Genomic DNA, 14,336 nt, shown 5'->3' on the forward strand with positions numbered 1-14,336 from the left:
AACTGAAAAAGCGTGTGCGAGCAAGGAGGCCTACAAACCTGACTCAGTTACACCAGCTTTGTCAGGAGGAATGGGACAAAATTCACCCAACTTATTGTGGGAAGCTTATGGAAGGCTACCCAAAACATTTGAACCAAGTTAAACAATTTAAAGGCAATGCTACCAAATACTAATTGAGTGTATGTAAACTTCTGACCCACTGGGAATGTGATGAAAGAAATAAAAGCGGATATAAATCATTCTATCAACTATTATTCTGACATTTCACATTCTTAAAATAAAGTGGTGATCCTAACTGACCTAAGACCGGAAATTTTTACTAGGATTAAATGTCAGGAATTGTGAAAAACTGAGTTTAAATGTATTTGGCTAAGGTGTATGTAAACTTCTGACTTCAACTGTATTAGATAGGGTCTTGGACTTGGTGTTGGGGTGGACCTTGTCCTCCCATGCCTTAGTGTAGAAATGTTGCAAGATATCATATGAGAATGGCAGCTCCATAAAACCTCAAATTGAATTTTGGTGTTAGTTGAAGACATTAGTTGAAGTTTACCTTGTTCATGATCTGGGCATTACTTTTGGCCAGAACGATATCCATGCTGTCGAGGGGGCTTTTGAAGGCCAGAGTGCTGGGGTGCTGGCGGTATTTCCTCTCACTCAAGATCTCGGCAGCCTTCTTTGCTTTTTCCACATCAAGTGAGCCAATGGGGACCCATCCCATTCCCCTGAGCCACTTCGTGTCAGCCCTGTACACCGCCTTAGAGGGATATCATACTCCCATTACATGGTGTCATACTCCCATTACATGGTGCCATCTCCACCTTTTATCACTGGGTTTGACCAGTCCTGGGTGCTTCATTAACAACGTGAGTAAACATTTTACAGGAAAGAGTGGAATGAACTTTTTAAACTTACCTCACTATTAATGTCATAGACATGTCTGGCCTGGACGACATCATTGGAGTCTGGCAGACAGGTCCAGTTGTGCAGGCGAGTTCTGTAGTTGAAGTCATTGACCTGGATCTGGTTCTTCTTGCACAACTCAAAGGCCATCATGTCCAATGGGAGGTGGAACTTGGTTTTGGACTGGTGGAAGTCCTTCTTGTACAGAGCATCACTGGCAATCTTAGCTGAGTTAAGCGCCAGCACGAGCAGAGGGTCATCCTCGACACAGCGGGCTCCAATGTGATGGCCAACCTGTTTACGGTAGCCTGCCTTGTACTTGTACTATACCGAACCAAAAAGGTAGAAAGTATGAAATGGGGATTTCAGTAAATTAAAGGTGTACACAGTATTGATATAGTCAGGTCCTTTGTGATGATGTGATAACAAAATAAGTACTTACATCACTAATAATTTCCCTGCCGTGCTTGGCTGCGATGATAGCAATGGCATCATTGCGCAAATCATAGCCCTTCTTCTTATCCTCTTCCATTGCTTTTCTGTATTGGTTCTGTATGAAGAAGAAAATAAAATGTCCATAGATATGGATTTCTCCACAATAAGTATTATTTTTGAACATATACATTCATCAGGAGGGTTACCTTTGTGCCACCATTTACTTACCCAACTGTAGTTGGACTTGTTTGCATTGGCCAAAACCACTTCCATCGCATCTGGCATAATGTGGTTCTTGGTCTTGTCCTTCTCCCAGGCCTCAGTGTACGCTTGCTGAAATAACGAGTTTCAAGTTCAAACTAACAACATTAAGTGCCTCTTCATATCATCGGCTCAAATATAATGCAAAGTAGGGGAGGTCAGATTACATTAAAGCAGGTTTAAATGATGGAATCATTGTTTGAATATAATCTACCAGGAGACACATTCGAAGGCAAAGGATTAGTAAATATATACCAGTTAGTCAAATACCTTGTTGGCATTATCATTATTTTGTTTCGCCAAAACCATTCCCATGTCTTGAACTGAGACGGTGAACTTGAAGTTGCTTGGGTGCTGACGATACAGCTTCTCACTCAGGACCTCTGTGGCTTTCTTTACCTTCTCAACATCAAGTGAGCCGATGGGAACCCATCCGATACCTTGTAGGCTCTTGAGATCAGCCTTGTACACAGCCTAGACACAACAATACCACAAAGGTCAAAATGGCCAGAATAAAAACAATCACACTGGAAAAACATGATCTAGTTAATTCATACTTACATCACTCGCTATGTCATAGACATGTCTGGCATGGACGACATCACTGGAGTCTGGCAGACAGGTCCAGTTGTGCAGGCGAGTTACATATTTGGCATGGTTGACCTGAATCTGGTTCTTTTTGGCCAACTCAAAGGCAATCATGTCCAATGGGAGGTGGAACTTGGTTTTGGACTGGTGGAAGTCCTTCTTGTACAGGGCATCACTGGCAATCTTAGCTGAGTTAATAGCCAGCATAAGTAGAGGGTCATCCTCAACGCAGCGCGCTCCAATGTGGTGGCCAACCTGCTTACGGTAGCCCGTCTTGTACTTGTGCTACAGAAAGCAAATATGAAATGGCAGTGTTGAGGATTCTCTTAATTTTCCAGAAGTACATTTTATATATTGTGTCATGAAATAGTTAAGAAATATAATCGGTTACGATGGATAGATGTTCAATGAACTTACATCACTGATAATTTCCCTGCCGTGCTTGGCTGCGATGATAGCAATGGCATCATTGCGCAAATCATAGCCCTTCTTCTTATCCTCTTCCATTGCTTTTCTGTATTGGTTCTGTATGAAGAAGAAAATAAAATGTCCATAGATATGGGTATTTTAAATGTTTATTTTATTTCATCTTTATTTAGCCAGGTAGGCAAGTTGAGAACAAGTTCTCATTTACAACTGCGACCTGGCCAAGAATAAAGCAAAGCAGTTCGACACATACAACAACACAGAGTTACACATGGAATAAACAAAACATACAGTCAGTAATACAGTTGAAGAAAATCTTTATACAGTGTGTGCAAATGAGGTAAGAAAAGGAAGGTAAGGCAATAAATAGGCCGTGGTGGCGAAGTAATTACAATATACCAATTAGACACTAGAGTGATTGATGTGCAGAAGATGAATGTGCAAGTAGAGATACAGGTGTGCAAAGGAGCAAGATAAATAAATGAATACAGTATGGGGATGAGGTAGTTGGATGGGCTATTTACAGATGGGCTATGTACAGGTGCAGTGATCTGTGAGCTGCTCAGACAGCTGGTGCTTAAAGCTAGTGAGGGAGGTAAGAGTCTCCAGCTTCAGTGATTTTTGCCATTCATTCCAGTCATTGGCAGTAGAGAACTGGGAGGAAAGGCGGCCAAAGGAGGAACTGGCTTTGGGGGTGACTAGAGAGATTTCCCTGCTGGAGCGCGTGCTACGGGTGGGTGCTGCTATGGTGACCAGTGAGCTGAGATAAGGCGGGCCTTACCTATCCGAGACTTGTAGATGACCTGAAGCCAGTGGGTTTGGCAACAAGTATGAAGCGAGGGCCAGCCAACGAGAGCGTACAGGCCACAGTGGTGGGTAGTATATGGGGCTTTGGTGACAAAACGGATGGCACTGTGATAGACTGCATCCAATTTGTTGAGTAGAGTGTTGGGGGCTATTTTGTAAATGACATCGCCGAAGTCGAGGATCGGTAGGATGGTCAGTTTTACGAGAGTATGTTTGGCAGCATGAGTGAAGGATGCTTTGTTGCGAAATAGGAAGCCGATTCTAGATTGAATTTTGGATTGGAGATGCCTAATGTGAGTCTGGAAGGAGAGTTTACAGTCTAACCAGACACCTAGGTATTTGTAGTTGTCCACATATTCTAAGTCAGAACCGTCCAGAGTAGTGACGCTGGGCGGGCGGGCGGGTTTGGGCAGCGATCGGTTGAAAAGCATGCATTTAGTTTTACTTGCATTTAAGAGCAGTTGGAGGCCACGGAAGGAGAGTTGTATGGCATTGAAGCTCGTCTGGAGGTTAGTTAACACAGTGTCCAAAGAAGTATACAGAATGGTGTCATCTGCGTAGAGGTGGATCAGAGAATCACCAGCAGCAAGAGCGACTTCATTAATGTGTACAGAGAAGAGTGACGGCACGGGAATTGAACCCTGTGGCACCCCCATAGAGACTGCCAGAGGTGCGAACAACAGGCTCTCCGATTTGACACACTGGACTCTGTCAGAGAAGTAGTTGATGAACCAGGCGAGGCAGTAATTTGAGAAACCAAGGCTGTTTCGTTAGCCGATAAGAATGTGGTGATTGACAGAGTCGAAAGCCTTGGCCAGGTCGATGAATACGGCTGCACAGTAACTTATCGATGGCAGTTATGATATCGTTTAGGACCTTGAGCATGGCTGAGGTGCACCCATGACCAGCTCTGAAACCAGATTGCATAGCAGAGAAGGTACGGTGGGATTCGAAATGGCCGGTAATGTTTTTTATTTTTTTGAATTTTTACCCCTTTTTCTCCCCAATTTCGTGGTATCCAATTGTAGTAGTAGCTACTATCTTGTCTCATCGCTACGGGCTCGGGAGAGACCTTTCAAAAGGTTGAAAGTCATGCGTCCTCCGATACACAAGCCGCACTGCTTCTTAACACAGCGCGCATCCAACCCGGAATCCAGCCGCACCAATGAGGCTACACCGTGCACCTGGCAACCTTGGTTAGCTTGCACTGCGCCCGGCCCGCCACAGGAGTCGCTGGTGCGCGATGAGACAAGGACATCCCTACCGACCAAGCCCTCCCTATCCCGGACGACGCTAGGCCAATTGTGCATCGCCCCACGGACCTTCCGGTCGCGGCCGGTTTCTACAGAACCTGGGCGCGAACCCAGGGACTCTGATGGCACAGCTGGCGCTGCAGTACAGCGCCCTTAACCACTGCGCCACCCGGGAGGCCGGTAATCTGTTTGTTAACTTGGCTTTCGAAGACCTTAGAATGGCAGGGTAGGATAGATAAAGGTCTGTAGCAGTTTGGGTCTAGAGTTTCACCCCCTTTGAAGAGGGGGATGACCGCAGCAGCTTTCCAATCTTTGGGAATCTCAGACGATACAAAAGAGAGGTTCAACAGGCTAGTAATAGGGGTTGCAACAATTTCGGCAGATCATTTTAGAAAGAGAGGGTCCAGATTGTCTAGCCCGGCTGATTTGTAGGGGTCCAGATTTTGCAGCTCTTTCAGAACATCAGCTATCTGGATTTGGGTGAAGGAGAAATGGTGGGGGCTTTGGCGGGTTTCTATGGAGGGTGCCGGGCAGTTGACCGGGGTAGGGGTAGCCAGGTGGAAAGCATGGCCAGCCATAGAGAAATGCTTATTGAAATTCTCAATTATAGTGGATTTATCGGTAGTGAAAGTGTTTCCTAGCCTCAGTGCAGTGGGCAGCTGAGAGGAGGTGCTCTTATTCTCCATGGACTTTACAGTGTCCCAGAACCTTTTAGAGTTTGTACTACAGGGTGCACATTTCTGTTTGAAAAAGCTAGCCTTAGCTTTCCTAACTGCCTGTGTATATTGGTTCCTAACTCCCCTGAAAAGTTGCATATCACGGGGGCTATTCGTTGCTAATGCAGTAAGCCACAGGATGTTTTTGTGCTGGTCAAAGGCAGACAGGTCTGGAGTGAACCATATCTATTCCTGGTTCTACATTTTTTGAACGGAGCATGCTTATTTAAGATGGTGAGGAAGGCACTTTTAAAGAATAACCAGGCATCCTCTACTGACGGGATGAGGTCAATGTCATTCCAGGATACCCCGGCCAGGTCGATAAGAAAGGCCTGTTCACTGAAGTTTTTTAGGGAGCGTTTGACAGTGATGAGGGGTGGTCGTTTGACCGCAGAACCATTTCGGATGCAGGCAATGAGGCAGTGACCGCTGAGATCTTAGTTGAAAACAGCACTGGTGTATTTGGAGGGCGAGTAAGTTAGGATGATATCTATGAGGGTGCCCGTGTTTACGGATTTCGGGTTTTACCTGGTAGGTTCATTTATCATTTGTGTGAGATTGAGGGCATCAAGCAATGATAGCAATGGCAATCAAATCACTATTTATTTAAAATGCATTTAACAAAGTTACAACATACTTTACTGAAGAAAATAACTAAACAATAAGTATTATTTTTGAACGTATACATTCATCAGGAGGGTTACCTTTGTGCCACCATTTACTTACCCAACTGTAGTTGGACTTGTTTGCATTGGCCAAAACCACTTCCATCGCATCTGGCATAATGTGGTTCTTGGTCTTGTCCTTCTCCCAGGCCTCAGTGTACGCTTGCTGAAATAACGAGTTTCAAGTTCAAACTAACAACATTAAGTGCCTCTTCATATCATCAGCTCAAATATAATGCAAAGTAGGGGAGATCACACTACATTAAAGCAGGTTTAAATGATGGAATCATTATTTGAATATAATCTATCAGGGGAAACATACGAAGGCAAAGGATTAGTAAAATTATACCAGTTAGTCAAATACCTTGTTGGCATTATCATTATTTTGTTTAGCCAAAACCATTCCCATGTCTTGAACTGAGCTGGTGAACTTGAAGTTGCTTGGGTGCTGACGATACAGCTTCTCACTCAGGACCTCTGAGGCTTTCTTTGCCTTCTCAACATCAAGTGAGCCGATGGGAACCCATCCGATACCTTGTAGGCTCTTGAGATCAGCCTTGTACACAGCCTAGACACAACAATACCACAAAGGTCAAAATGGCCAGAATAAAAACAATCACACTGGAAAAACATGATCTAGTTAATTCATACTTACATCACTCGCTATGTCATAGACATGTCTGGCATGGACGACATCACTGGAGTCTGGCAGACAGGTCCAGTTGTGCAGGCGAGTTACATATTTGGCATGGTTGACCTGAATCTGGTTCTTTTTGGCCAACTCAAAGGCAATCATGTCCAATGGGAGGTGGAACTTGGTTTTGGACTGGTGGAAGTCCTTCTTGTACAGGGCATCACTGGCAATCTTAGCTGAGTTAATAGCCAGCATAAGTAGAGGGTCATCCTCAACGCAGCGCGCTCCAATGTGGTGGCCAACCTGCTTACGGTAGCCCGTCTTGTACTTGTGCTACAGAAAGCAAATATGAAATGGCAGTGTTGAGGATTCTCTTAATTTTCCAGAAGTACATTTTATATATTGTGTCATGAAATAGTTAAGAAATATAATCGGTTATGATGGCTAGATGTTCAATGAACTTACATCACTGATAATTTCCCTGCCGTGCTTGGCTGCGATGATAGCAATGGCATCATTGCGCAAATCATAGCCCTTCTTCTTATCCTCTTCCATTGCTTTTCTGTATTGGTTCTGTATGAAGAAGAAAATAAAATGTCCATAGATATGGATTTCTCCACAATAAGTATTATTTTTGAACATATACATTCATCAGGAGGGTTACCTTTGTGCCACCATTTACTTACCCAACTGTAGTTGGACTTGTTTGCATTGGCCAAAACCACTTCCATCGCATCTGGCATAATGTGGTTCTTGGTCTTGTCCTTCTCCCAGGCCTCAGTGTACGCTTGCTGAAATAACGAGTTTCAAGTTCAAACTAACAACATTAAGTGCCTCTTCATATCATCAGCTCAAATATAATGCAAAGTAGGGGAGATCACACTACATTAAAGCAGGTTTAAATGATGGAATCATTATTTGAATATAATCTATCAGGGGAAACATACGAAGGCAAAGGATTAGTAAAGATATACCAGTTAGTCAAATACCTTGTTGGCATTATCATTATTTTGTTTAGCCAAAACCATTCCCATGTCTTGAACTGAGCTGGTGAACTTGAAGTTGCTTGGGTGCTGACGATACAGCTTCTCACTCAGGACCTCTGAGGCTTTCTTTGCCTTCTCAACATCAAGTGAGCCGATGGGAACCCATCCGATACCTTGTAGGCTCTTGAGATCAGCCTTGTACACAGCCTAGACACAACAATACCACAAAGGTCAACATGGCCAGAATAAAAACAATCACACTGGAAAAACATGATCCAGTTAATTCATACTTACATCACTCGCTATGTCATAGACATGTCTGGCATGGACGACATCACTGGAGTCTGGCAGACAGGTCCAGTTGTGCAGGCGAGTTACATATTTGGCATGGTTGACCTGAATCTGGTTCTTTTTGGCCAACTCAAACGCAATCATGTCCAATGGGAGATGGAACCTTGTCTTGGACTTGTGGAAGTCTTTCTTGTACAGAGCATCACTGGCAATCTTAGCTGAGTTCAGAGCCAGCATGAGCAGAGGGTCATCCTCGATACAGCGGGCTCCAATGTGGTGGCCAATCTGTTTACGGTAGCCAGCCCTGTATTTGAACTTAATAAATGATAATGAGATAGTTAGGTTTCATTCAAAAGCTGAAGTTCACACACCATTTATTCAATAAACAGTGTTTAACTTACATCGCTAGCAATGGATGTGCCCTGTTTGGCTGCCTGGATTGCAATAGCATCGTTGCGCAGGTCATAACCCTTCTTCTTGTCCTGTTCATTGGCAAGCTTATACAGTGTCTGTACAGGATAAGAAAAACATGTTTTGAATGACTGAATTATGACAATGCAGCCTAAGTGAACAATACGATGAGGTGTGGAAGGAATAACCTACATTGCTGCAGTTGATCTTGTTGGCTCTGGCCAAAACCACCTCCATTGAGTCTGGCATCATGTGGACAGTGGTCTTATCCTTATTCCAGGTGTCAATGTACGTTTGCTATAAGACAGATATATCTGTTAGTGTTTTGAAGTATCACCATGTATATGTGTATGTATATAATATACTGTATACATATACAGTATGCATAGACATAGATGCAAAGAATGACCTTGTTCATGATCGCATTGTTAGCACTGGCCAGGACGAGGTCCATGGAGTGCATGTCTTTGGTAAACTTGAAGCCACTGGGGTGTTGGCGGTAAAGTTTCTCACTGCCAATCAGGCCAGCTGTTTTGGCTTTCTCTACATCCAGAGAACCAATGGGAATCCATCCTGTGCCTTTGATGCAAGTCTCATAGTCACTTTTGTACAAATTCTGCAGAAATAAGTAAATACTGTCAGGTTCTAAATAACAGAGTAAAAAAATTGATGGACAACATTAAACATTCTCACAGATTTGGATGTGGTTTAACAGCTCAGAATAGGGGAATGGATCAATTATTGTCAGGGACAAAAATACATTGTACACAAAAACATGTTGTTGTTTTTTTGTTTGTTGTTATGTATTTATGAGTAAAATAATACTCACATCACTAGCGATCGTCTGCATCTGCTTAGCCAACTCCACGTTCATGGCATCGGCAAGCACAGTGTAATGGTGCTGGATCTTCCTGTAGCCTGCATACGTCTGCACTGTGGAGGCGTGTTTGGCATGCGCAATACTCATCATGTCTACTGGGGAGTGGTACTTCAGCTTAGACTTGTGGTAGTCCTTCTTGTAGTTCTTGTCACTCTGCAACCTGGCCACCTCCATGTAGTGCACCAGCAAGGGGTCATCCTGAAGATTACGGCAGCCCACTTGTTTTCCCCTATTCTTCTGGTGATTCAGCTTGTACTTGTACTGTGTAAATAAACAATGTATTATTCCCAGAACGAAAGATAATATTTCAAAAATAAGAATTTATTGGACACAAGGTCCAATGGAAATTCCCCTTCTGCTTTATCCCAACCGATCTGATAGACTCACATACTCAAACAGAGGTTGGAGCACATTGTAAAATGATTTTAAAGGCTTTTAATTGCTGGTCTGAGTCACTCACGTCGCTGGCGATTTTGGTGCCCTGCTTGGCAGCCTGGATGGTGATGGCATCAACCTTCAGGTCGTAACCCTTATTATACATTGCCTCCAGACCTGCTTTGTAGGTTTTCTGGAATGGAGGAGAAACTATTTATAAAAAATATGACCAAAATAACATTTGTTAAATACTTCCAAGACCTATTTGAAGTTATATTGCAAAAGCATGATGGATACAAAGAGGAATATTTTGATGATAGATAGTAACACACGTGTGGAATAGGTAGCCTTACTTGACTCATGTTGATAGCATTAGCCTTGGCCAGGACAATCTCAGGGGCATCTGGCATCACATGGACTGTGAGCTTGTCCTTGTGCCATTGTTTGGTGTATTCTTGCTGCAATCAAAATGATTCACCAATCAATGAACCTAGACTCTCATTATGAGACACATTAGAAATAAACTGTGATAACAGCTTTTATTTTTCACAAACGTACACGTCTGGTCTGAGCATACCTTGTTCATGATCTTGTTGTTGTCAGTGGCCAGGACCATGTCCATGGAATCCATCAGCTTCTTGAACTGGAATTTGGAAGGGTGTGTACGGTACTTATGTTCACTCTGGATGTCCGCGCCGACCTTTGCAAGCTCCACCGGCAGCGAGCCAACAGGAATCCATCCCGTTCCTCTCACATAGTTGTTCCAGTCAGACTTGTACTCGTACTACAGAAAGACATTAGAGTTGAGAAACGGGTGATTAGCTAAACAATAATATGAGTGGTAAGAATGTATAATTGATCACCTATGTTTACTATGTTTAGTTGGCGCTATGTTACTATGTAACTGCTGAACTCACATCACTGCAACTGGCATTCATGGTGCGAGCCAGCTCAAGGTTCATGGAGTCAGGGAGAAGAGTGTAGTGGTGTTGGACTTTCCTGTAGCCAGTATAGGTTTGCACTGCAGAGGCTTGCTTTGCATGTGCAACACTCATCATGTCAACTGGGGAGCAGTACTTCAGCTTGGACTTGTGGTAGTCCTTCTTGTAGTTCCTCTCACTCTGCATCTTGGCCACCTGCATGTAGTGCACCAGCAAGGGGTCATCCTGAAGATTACGGCAGCCCACTTGTTTGCCTCTTCCCTTCTCGTACGCCAGCTTGTACTTGTACTGTAAAAAATATACAGGTGTTTAGTCAATTACAGAAGCAGCATCTGATCACATTAATTCTCTACACAGTTGATAGCTGATAAAAGTGACAGAAAACAGGATCTATGCAGCAAGCAAACAGAAATGAAATGATTTTACACTTACGTCACTGGCAATGGTAGTGCCTTTCTTGGCAGCCAGAATGGCAATGGCATCAGGTTTGAGATCGTAGCCCTTTCTATACATGTCCTCCAGACCGGATTTGTAGAGTTTCTGAAAAGGTATATAGACACAGCTTAGAAACAGAGCCCAAAAAGGACTATTAAATGCATGGTTCTTACTTTTAAATTACAGTTTGAATGTCTGTGACTTTCAGACTTTTGAAAGTAGTTTTGATTCTATAGATTCTGATTAAAATTACAGTAACTAGTTAGAAAGGGGCAACGAGTATGCCGTCGTATACAGTATTAGTTAGTAGTGACATTGGAAGATGAGACGGGATGATCATACCTGACTCATGTTGATAGCATTAGCCTTGGCCAGGACAATCTCAGGGGCATCTGGCATCACATGGACTGTGAGCTTGTCCTTGTGCCATTGTTTGGTGTATTCTTGCTGCAAAGTAATTGACACAAACACAGATAAATAATAACATTAGGACAAACGAGAAAACATCACATTTTAAACAATCTGTTTTTAATTTCCAATATGGTGTTACAGTTTATAGTTTACCTTGTTCATGATCTTGTTGTTGTCAGTGGCCAGGACCATGTCCATGGAATCCATCAGCTTCTTGAACTGGAATTTGGAAGGGTGTGTACGGTACTTATGTTCACTCTGGATGTCCGCGCCGACCTTTGCAAGCTCCACCGGCAGCGAGCCAACAGGAATCCATCCCGTTCCTCTCACATAGTTGTTCCAGTCAGACTTGTACTCGTACTGGAGAATGAAACAAAGGCAAATAAATTAAGTATTTGACACCCGAAAGCTTTTTAACAGAAAACGTACACCCCTAGTACTAGGCTGAAGTCGCATAAACAAGTACTCACATCACTGCAACTGGCATTCACGGTGCGAGCCAACGCAAAGTTCATGGAGTCAGGGAGAAGACTGTAATGGTGTCGGATCTTCCTGTAGCCAATATAGGTTTGTGCTGCAGAGGCTTGCTTAGCATGTGCAACACTCATCATGTCAACTGGGGAGCAGTACTTCAGCTTGGACTTGTGGTAGTCCTTCTTGTAGTTCCTCTCACTCTGCATCTTGGCCACCTGCATGTAGTGCACCAGCAAGGGGTCATCCTGAAGATTACGGCAGCCCACTTGTTTGCCTCTTCCCTTCACATGGTCTTTCTTGTACTGGATCTGAAAGGAACAAGTCAAAAATCATCAGATAATCTGACACTATTCATCGTAGGAACATTGTTGTTGACTACATCTTGTACAGCTTTTTATGTTGTCCTGGTGATTTATTGCATACTTACATCACTGGCAATATGTCTGCCATGCTTAGCATGGATGACAGAGATAGCATCTGGCCTCATGTCGTAGCCTTTGGCGATATCTTCCACCCACTTGTGCTTGTAGTGAGACTATGAGAAATCAAAGAAACCACAGTCAAACATCGCCTGTCTATAGGCAATACTTGCACATCTTTAAAATGTCAGAGAAATTGAGTCTGTGTGTGTTTGTGGGTGTGTACTGACCTCACTCAGGGTCTGGGCGTTGTACTTGGCCTGGAGGAACTGAGGGCTGTCTGCAGGCAGGTTGTACGTGTGCTTGAACTTCTCGCCAGATGCTCTGTATGAAGCCTGAACAGAGAGAAATAACAAGGTAATCACATTCAACATCCATAGTAGGGAATAAAATACATGGAATAAAAACATGAAAACCATTAATTAATTTCCTCATATCTTGTATGTAAACTCAATAAATGTATGACTTCTGAAAGACTAGCCTTGGTGGGCTAAAATAGATCCTAAAAAACAATAAACGATAATCAAAGTTACTTTAAGTTCTTACGTCATCAAGTAACTTGGTGTTGGTCATGGCAAGGGCCATGTTCATCTGGTCAGTCAGACTGGTGAACTTCAGGGTGCTGGGGTGTACACGGTAGCCGTGCTCATCTAGGGCTGCCTTGGCTGTCTTAGCCAACTCCACCTCCATAGAGCCAATAGGAATCCAGCCAGAACCCCTGTACACGTTGTTGTAGTCAGACTTATAGGTGTTCTGTAGAGACACACAGCGAAACAGGAAAGGTATCACAACAGGTATTAGGACAGGTATCAGGAAAGGTATAAGGACAGGTATCAAGACAGGTATCAGGGCAGGTATCAGGACAGGTATCAGGACAGGTATCGGGACAGGACAGAACAGCTATCAGGACAGGACAGGTATCAGGGAACGTATCAGGACAGGTATCAAGGCAGGTATCTGGACAGGAATCTGGACAGGAATCTGGACAGGTATCAGGACAGGTATCAGAACAGGTCAGATATCAGGACAGGACAGGTATCAGGGAAGGTATCAGGACAATTATTAGGCCAAGTATGCGGCCAGGATAGGTATCAGGGCAGGACAGGTATCACAACATGTATCAGAACAGGACAGGTATCAGGACAGGTATCAAGACAGGACAGGTATCAGTAAAGGTATCAGGACAGGGCAGGTATCAGGTCAGGTATCAGGACAGGTATCAGGTCAGGTATCAGGACAGGTATCAGGACATGACTGGTATTAGGCCAGATATCAGGACAGTTATCAGGGAAGGTATCAGGACAGATATCAGAATAGGGCAGGTATCAGGACAGGTATCAGAACAGGGCAGGTATCAGGACAGGTATCAGAACAGGGCAGGTATCAGGACAGGTATCAGAACAGGTCAGGTTTCAGGACAGGACAGGTATCAGACAGGTTCCTCTCACTCAAAATACACTATTGTTCACAAAAATCATTACTAATATAGTCAGCAATGGATGCGGTTAGTGTTGATGCCCACCGGATTGATAGTAGTTACTGCTTATGCACACAGGTCGATAGTACACTTACTCAGTCAAGCCTGGTTTCATACCATCATTCTGGTATTGAATGGCAAGGATATTGAAATGAACTCACGTTGCTCTGGATCTCCATCATGGTACGAGCCAGCTGAACAGGCATAGCCTCAGGGAGAAGAGTGTAGTTGTGGAGGCTCTTCCTGTAGCCAGCATAGGTTTGTGCTGCGGAGGCTTGCTTAGCATGTGTAACACTCATCATGTCAACTGGGGAGCAGTACTTCAGCTTGGACTTGTGGTAGTCCTTCTTGTAGTTCCTCTCACTCTGCATCTTGGCCACCTGCATGTAGTGCACCAGCAAGGGGTCATCCTGAAGATTACGGCAGCCCACTTGTTTGCCTCTTCCCTTCTCGTACGCCAGCTTGTACTTGTACTGTACAGGAAATACAATGATGAATGTAAATACCATGAATAGAATGTCATGATTATGGTCAACTATGGTTAATCA

General features: G+C 43.7%; 1 protein-coding gene across 34 annotated transcripts in view; it reads right to left on the reverse strand.

Moving 5' to 3' along the window:
- LOC110520260 (nebulin) overlaps positions 1–14,336 on the reverse strand; it is an 83,500-nt gene that overhangs the window by 49,486 nt on the left and 19,678 nt on the right. For 31 of the 34 annotated variants that reach the window (XM_036974701.1, XM_036974736.1, XM_036974729.1 and 28 more), the window contains 30 exons: positions 13,950–14,261; positions 12,858–13,064; positions 12,542–12,646; positions 12,320–12,427; positions 11,889–12,200; positions 11,572–11,778; positions 11,350–11,454; positions 11,005–11,112; positions 10,549–10,860; positions 10,209–10,415; positions 9,985–10,089; positions 9,717–9,824; positions 9,206–9,517; positions 8,786–8,992; positions 8,569–8,673; positions 8,367–8,474; positions 7,969–8,280; positions 7,678–7,881; positions 7,375–7,479; positions 7,154–7,261; positions 6,710–7,021; positions 6,419–6,622; positions 6,116–6,220; positions 2,605–2,712; positions 2,161–2,472; positions 1,870–2,073; positions 1,567–1,671; positions 1,346–1,453; positions 916–1,227; positions 554–757 (listed from right to left, as the gene is read on the reverse strand). In XM_036974701.1, coding sequence (XP_036830596.1) covers positions 554–757; positions 916–1,227; positions 1,346–1,453; positions 1,567–1,671; positions 1,870–2,073; positions 2,161–2,472; positions 2,605–2,712; positions 6,116–6,220; positions 6,419–6,622; positions 6,710–7,021; positions 7,154–7,261; positions 7,375–7,479; positions 7,678–7,881; positions 7,969–8,280; positions 8,367–8,474; positions 8,569–8,673; positions 8,786–8,992; positions 9,206–9,517; positions 9,717–9,824; positions 9,985–10,089; positions 10,209–10,415; positions 10,549–10,860; positions 11,005–11,112; positions 11,350–11,454; positions 11,572–11,778; positions 11,889–12,200; positions 12,320–12,427; positions 12,542–12,646; positions 12,858–13,064; positions 13,950–14,261 — 5,631 coding nt within the window. The remainder of the gene's footprint in view (positions 1–553; positions 758–915; positions 1,228–1,345; positions 1,454–1,566; positions 1,672–1,869; positions 2,074–2,160; positions 2,473–2,604; positions 2,713–6,115; positions 6,221–6,418; positions 6,623–6,709; positions 7,022–7,153; positions 7,262–7,374; positions 7,480–7,677; positions 7,882–7,968; positions 8,281–8,366; positions 8,475–8,568; positions 8,674–8,785; positions 8,993–9,205; positions 9,518–9,716; positions 9,825–9,984; positions 10,090–10,208; positions 10,416–10,548; positions 10,861–11,004; positions 11,113–11,349; positions 11,455–11,571; positions 11,779–11,888; positions 12,201–12,319; positions 12,428–12,541; positions 12,647–12,857; positions 13,065–13,949; positions 14,262–14,336) is intronic. The other 3 variants (XM_036974730.1, XM_036974731.1, XM_036974732.1) reach the window with 3 other exon arrangements.

The sequence above is a fragment of the Oncorhynchus mykiss genome, chromosome 3 (genome assembly GCF_013265735.2).
Source record: "Oncorhynchus mykiss isolate Arlee chromosome 3, USDA_OmykA_1.1, whole genome shotgun sequence".
Classification (NCBI taxonomy): domain Eukaryota; kingdom Metazoa; phylum Chordata; class Actinopteri; order Salmoniformes; family Salmonidae; genus Oncorhynchus; species Oncorhynchus mykiss.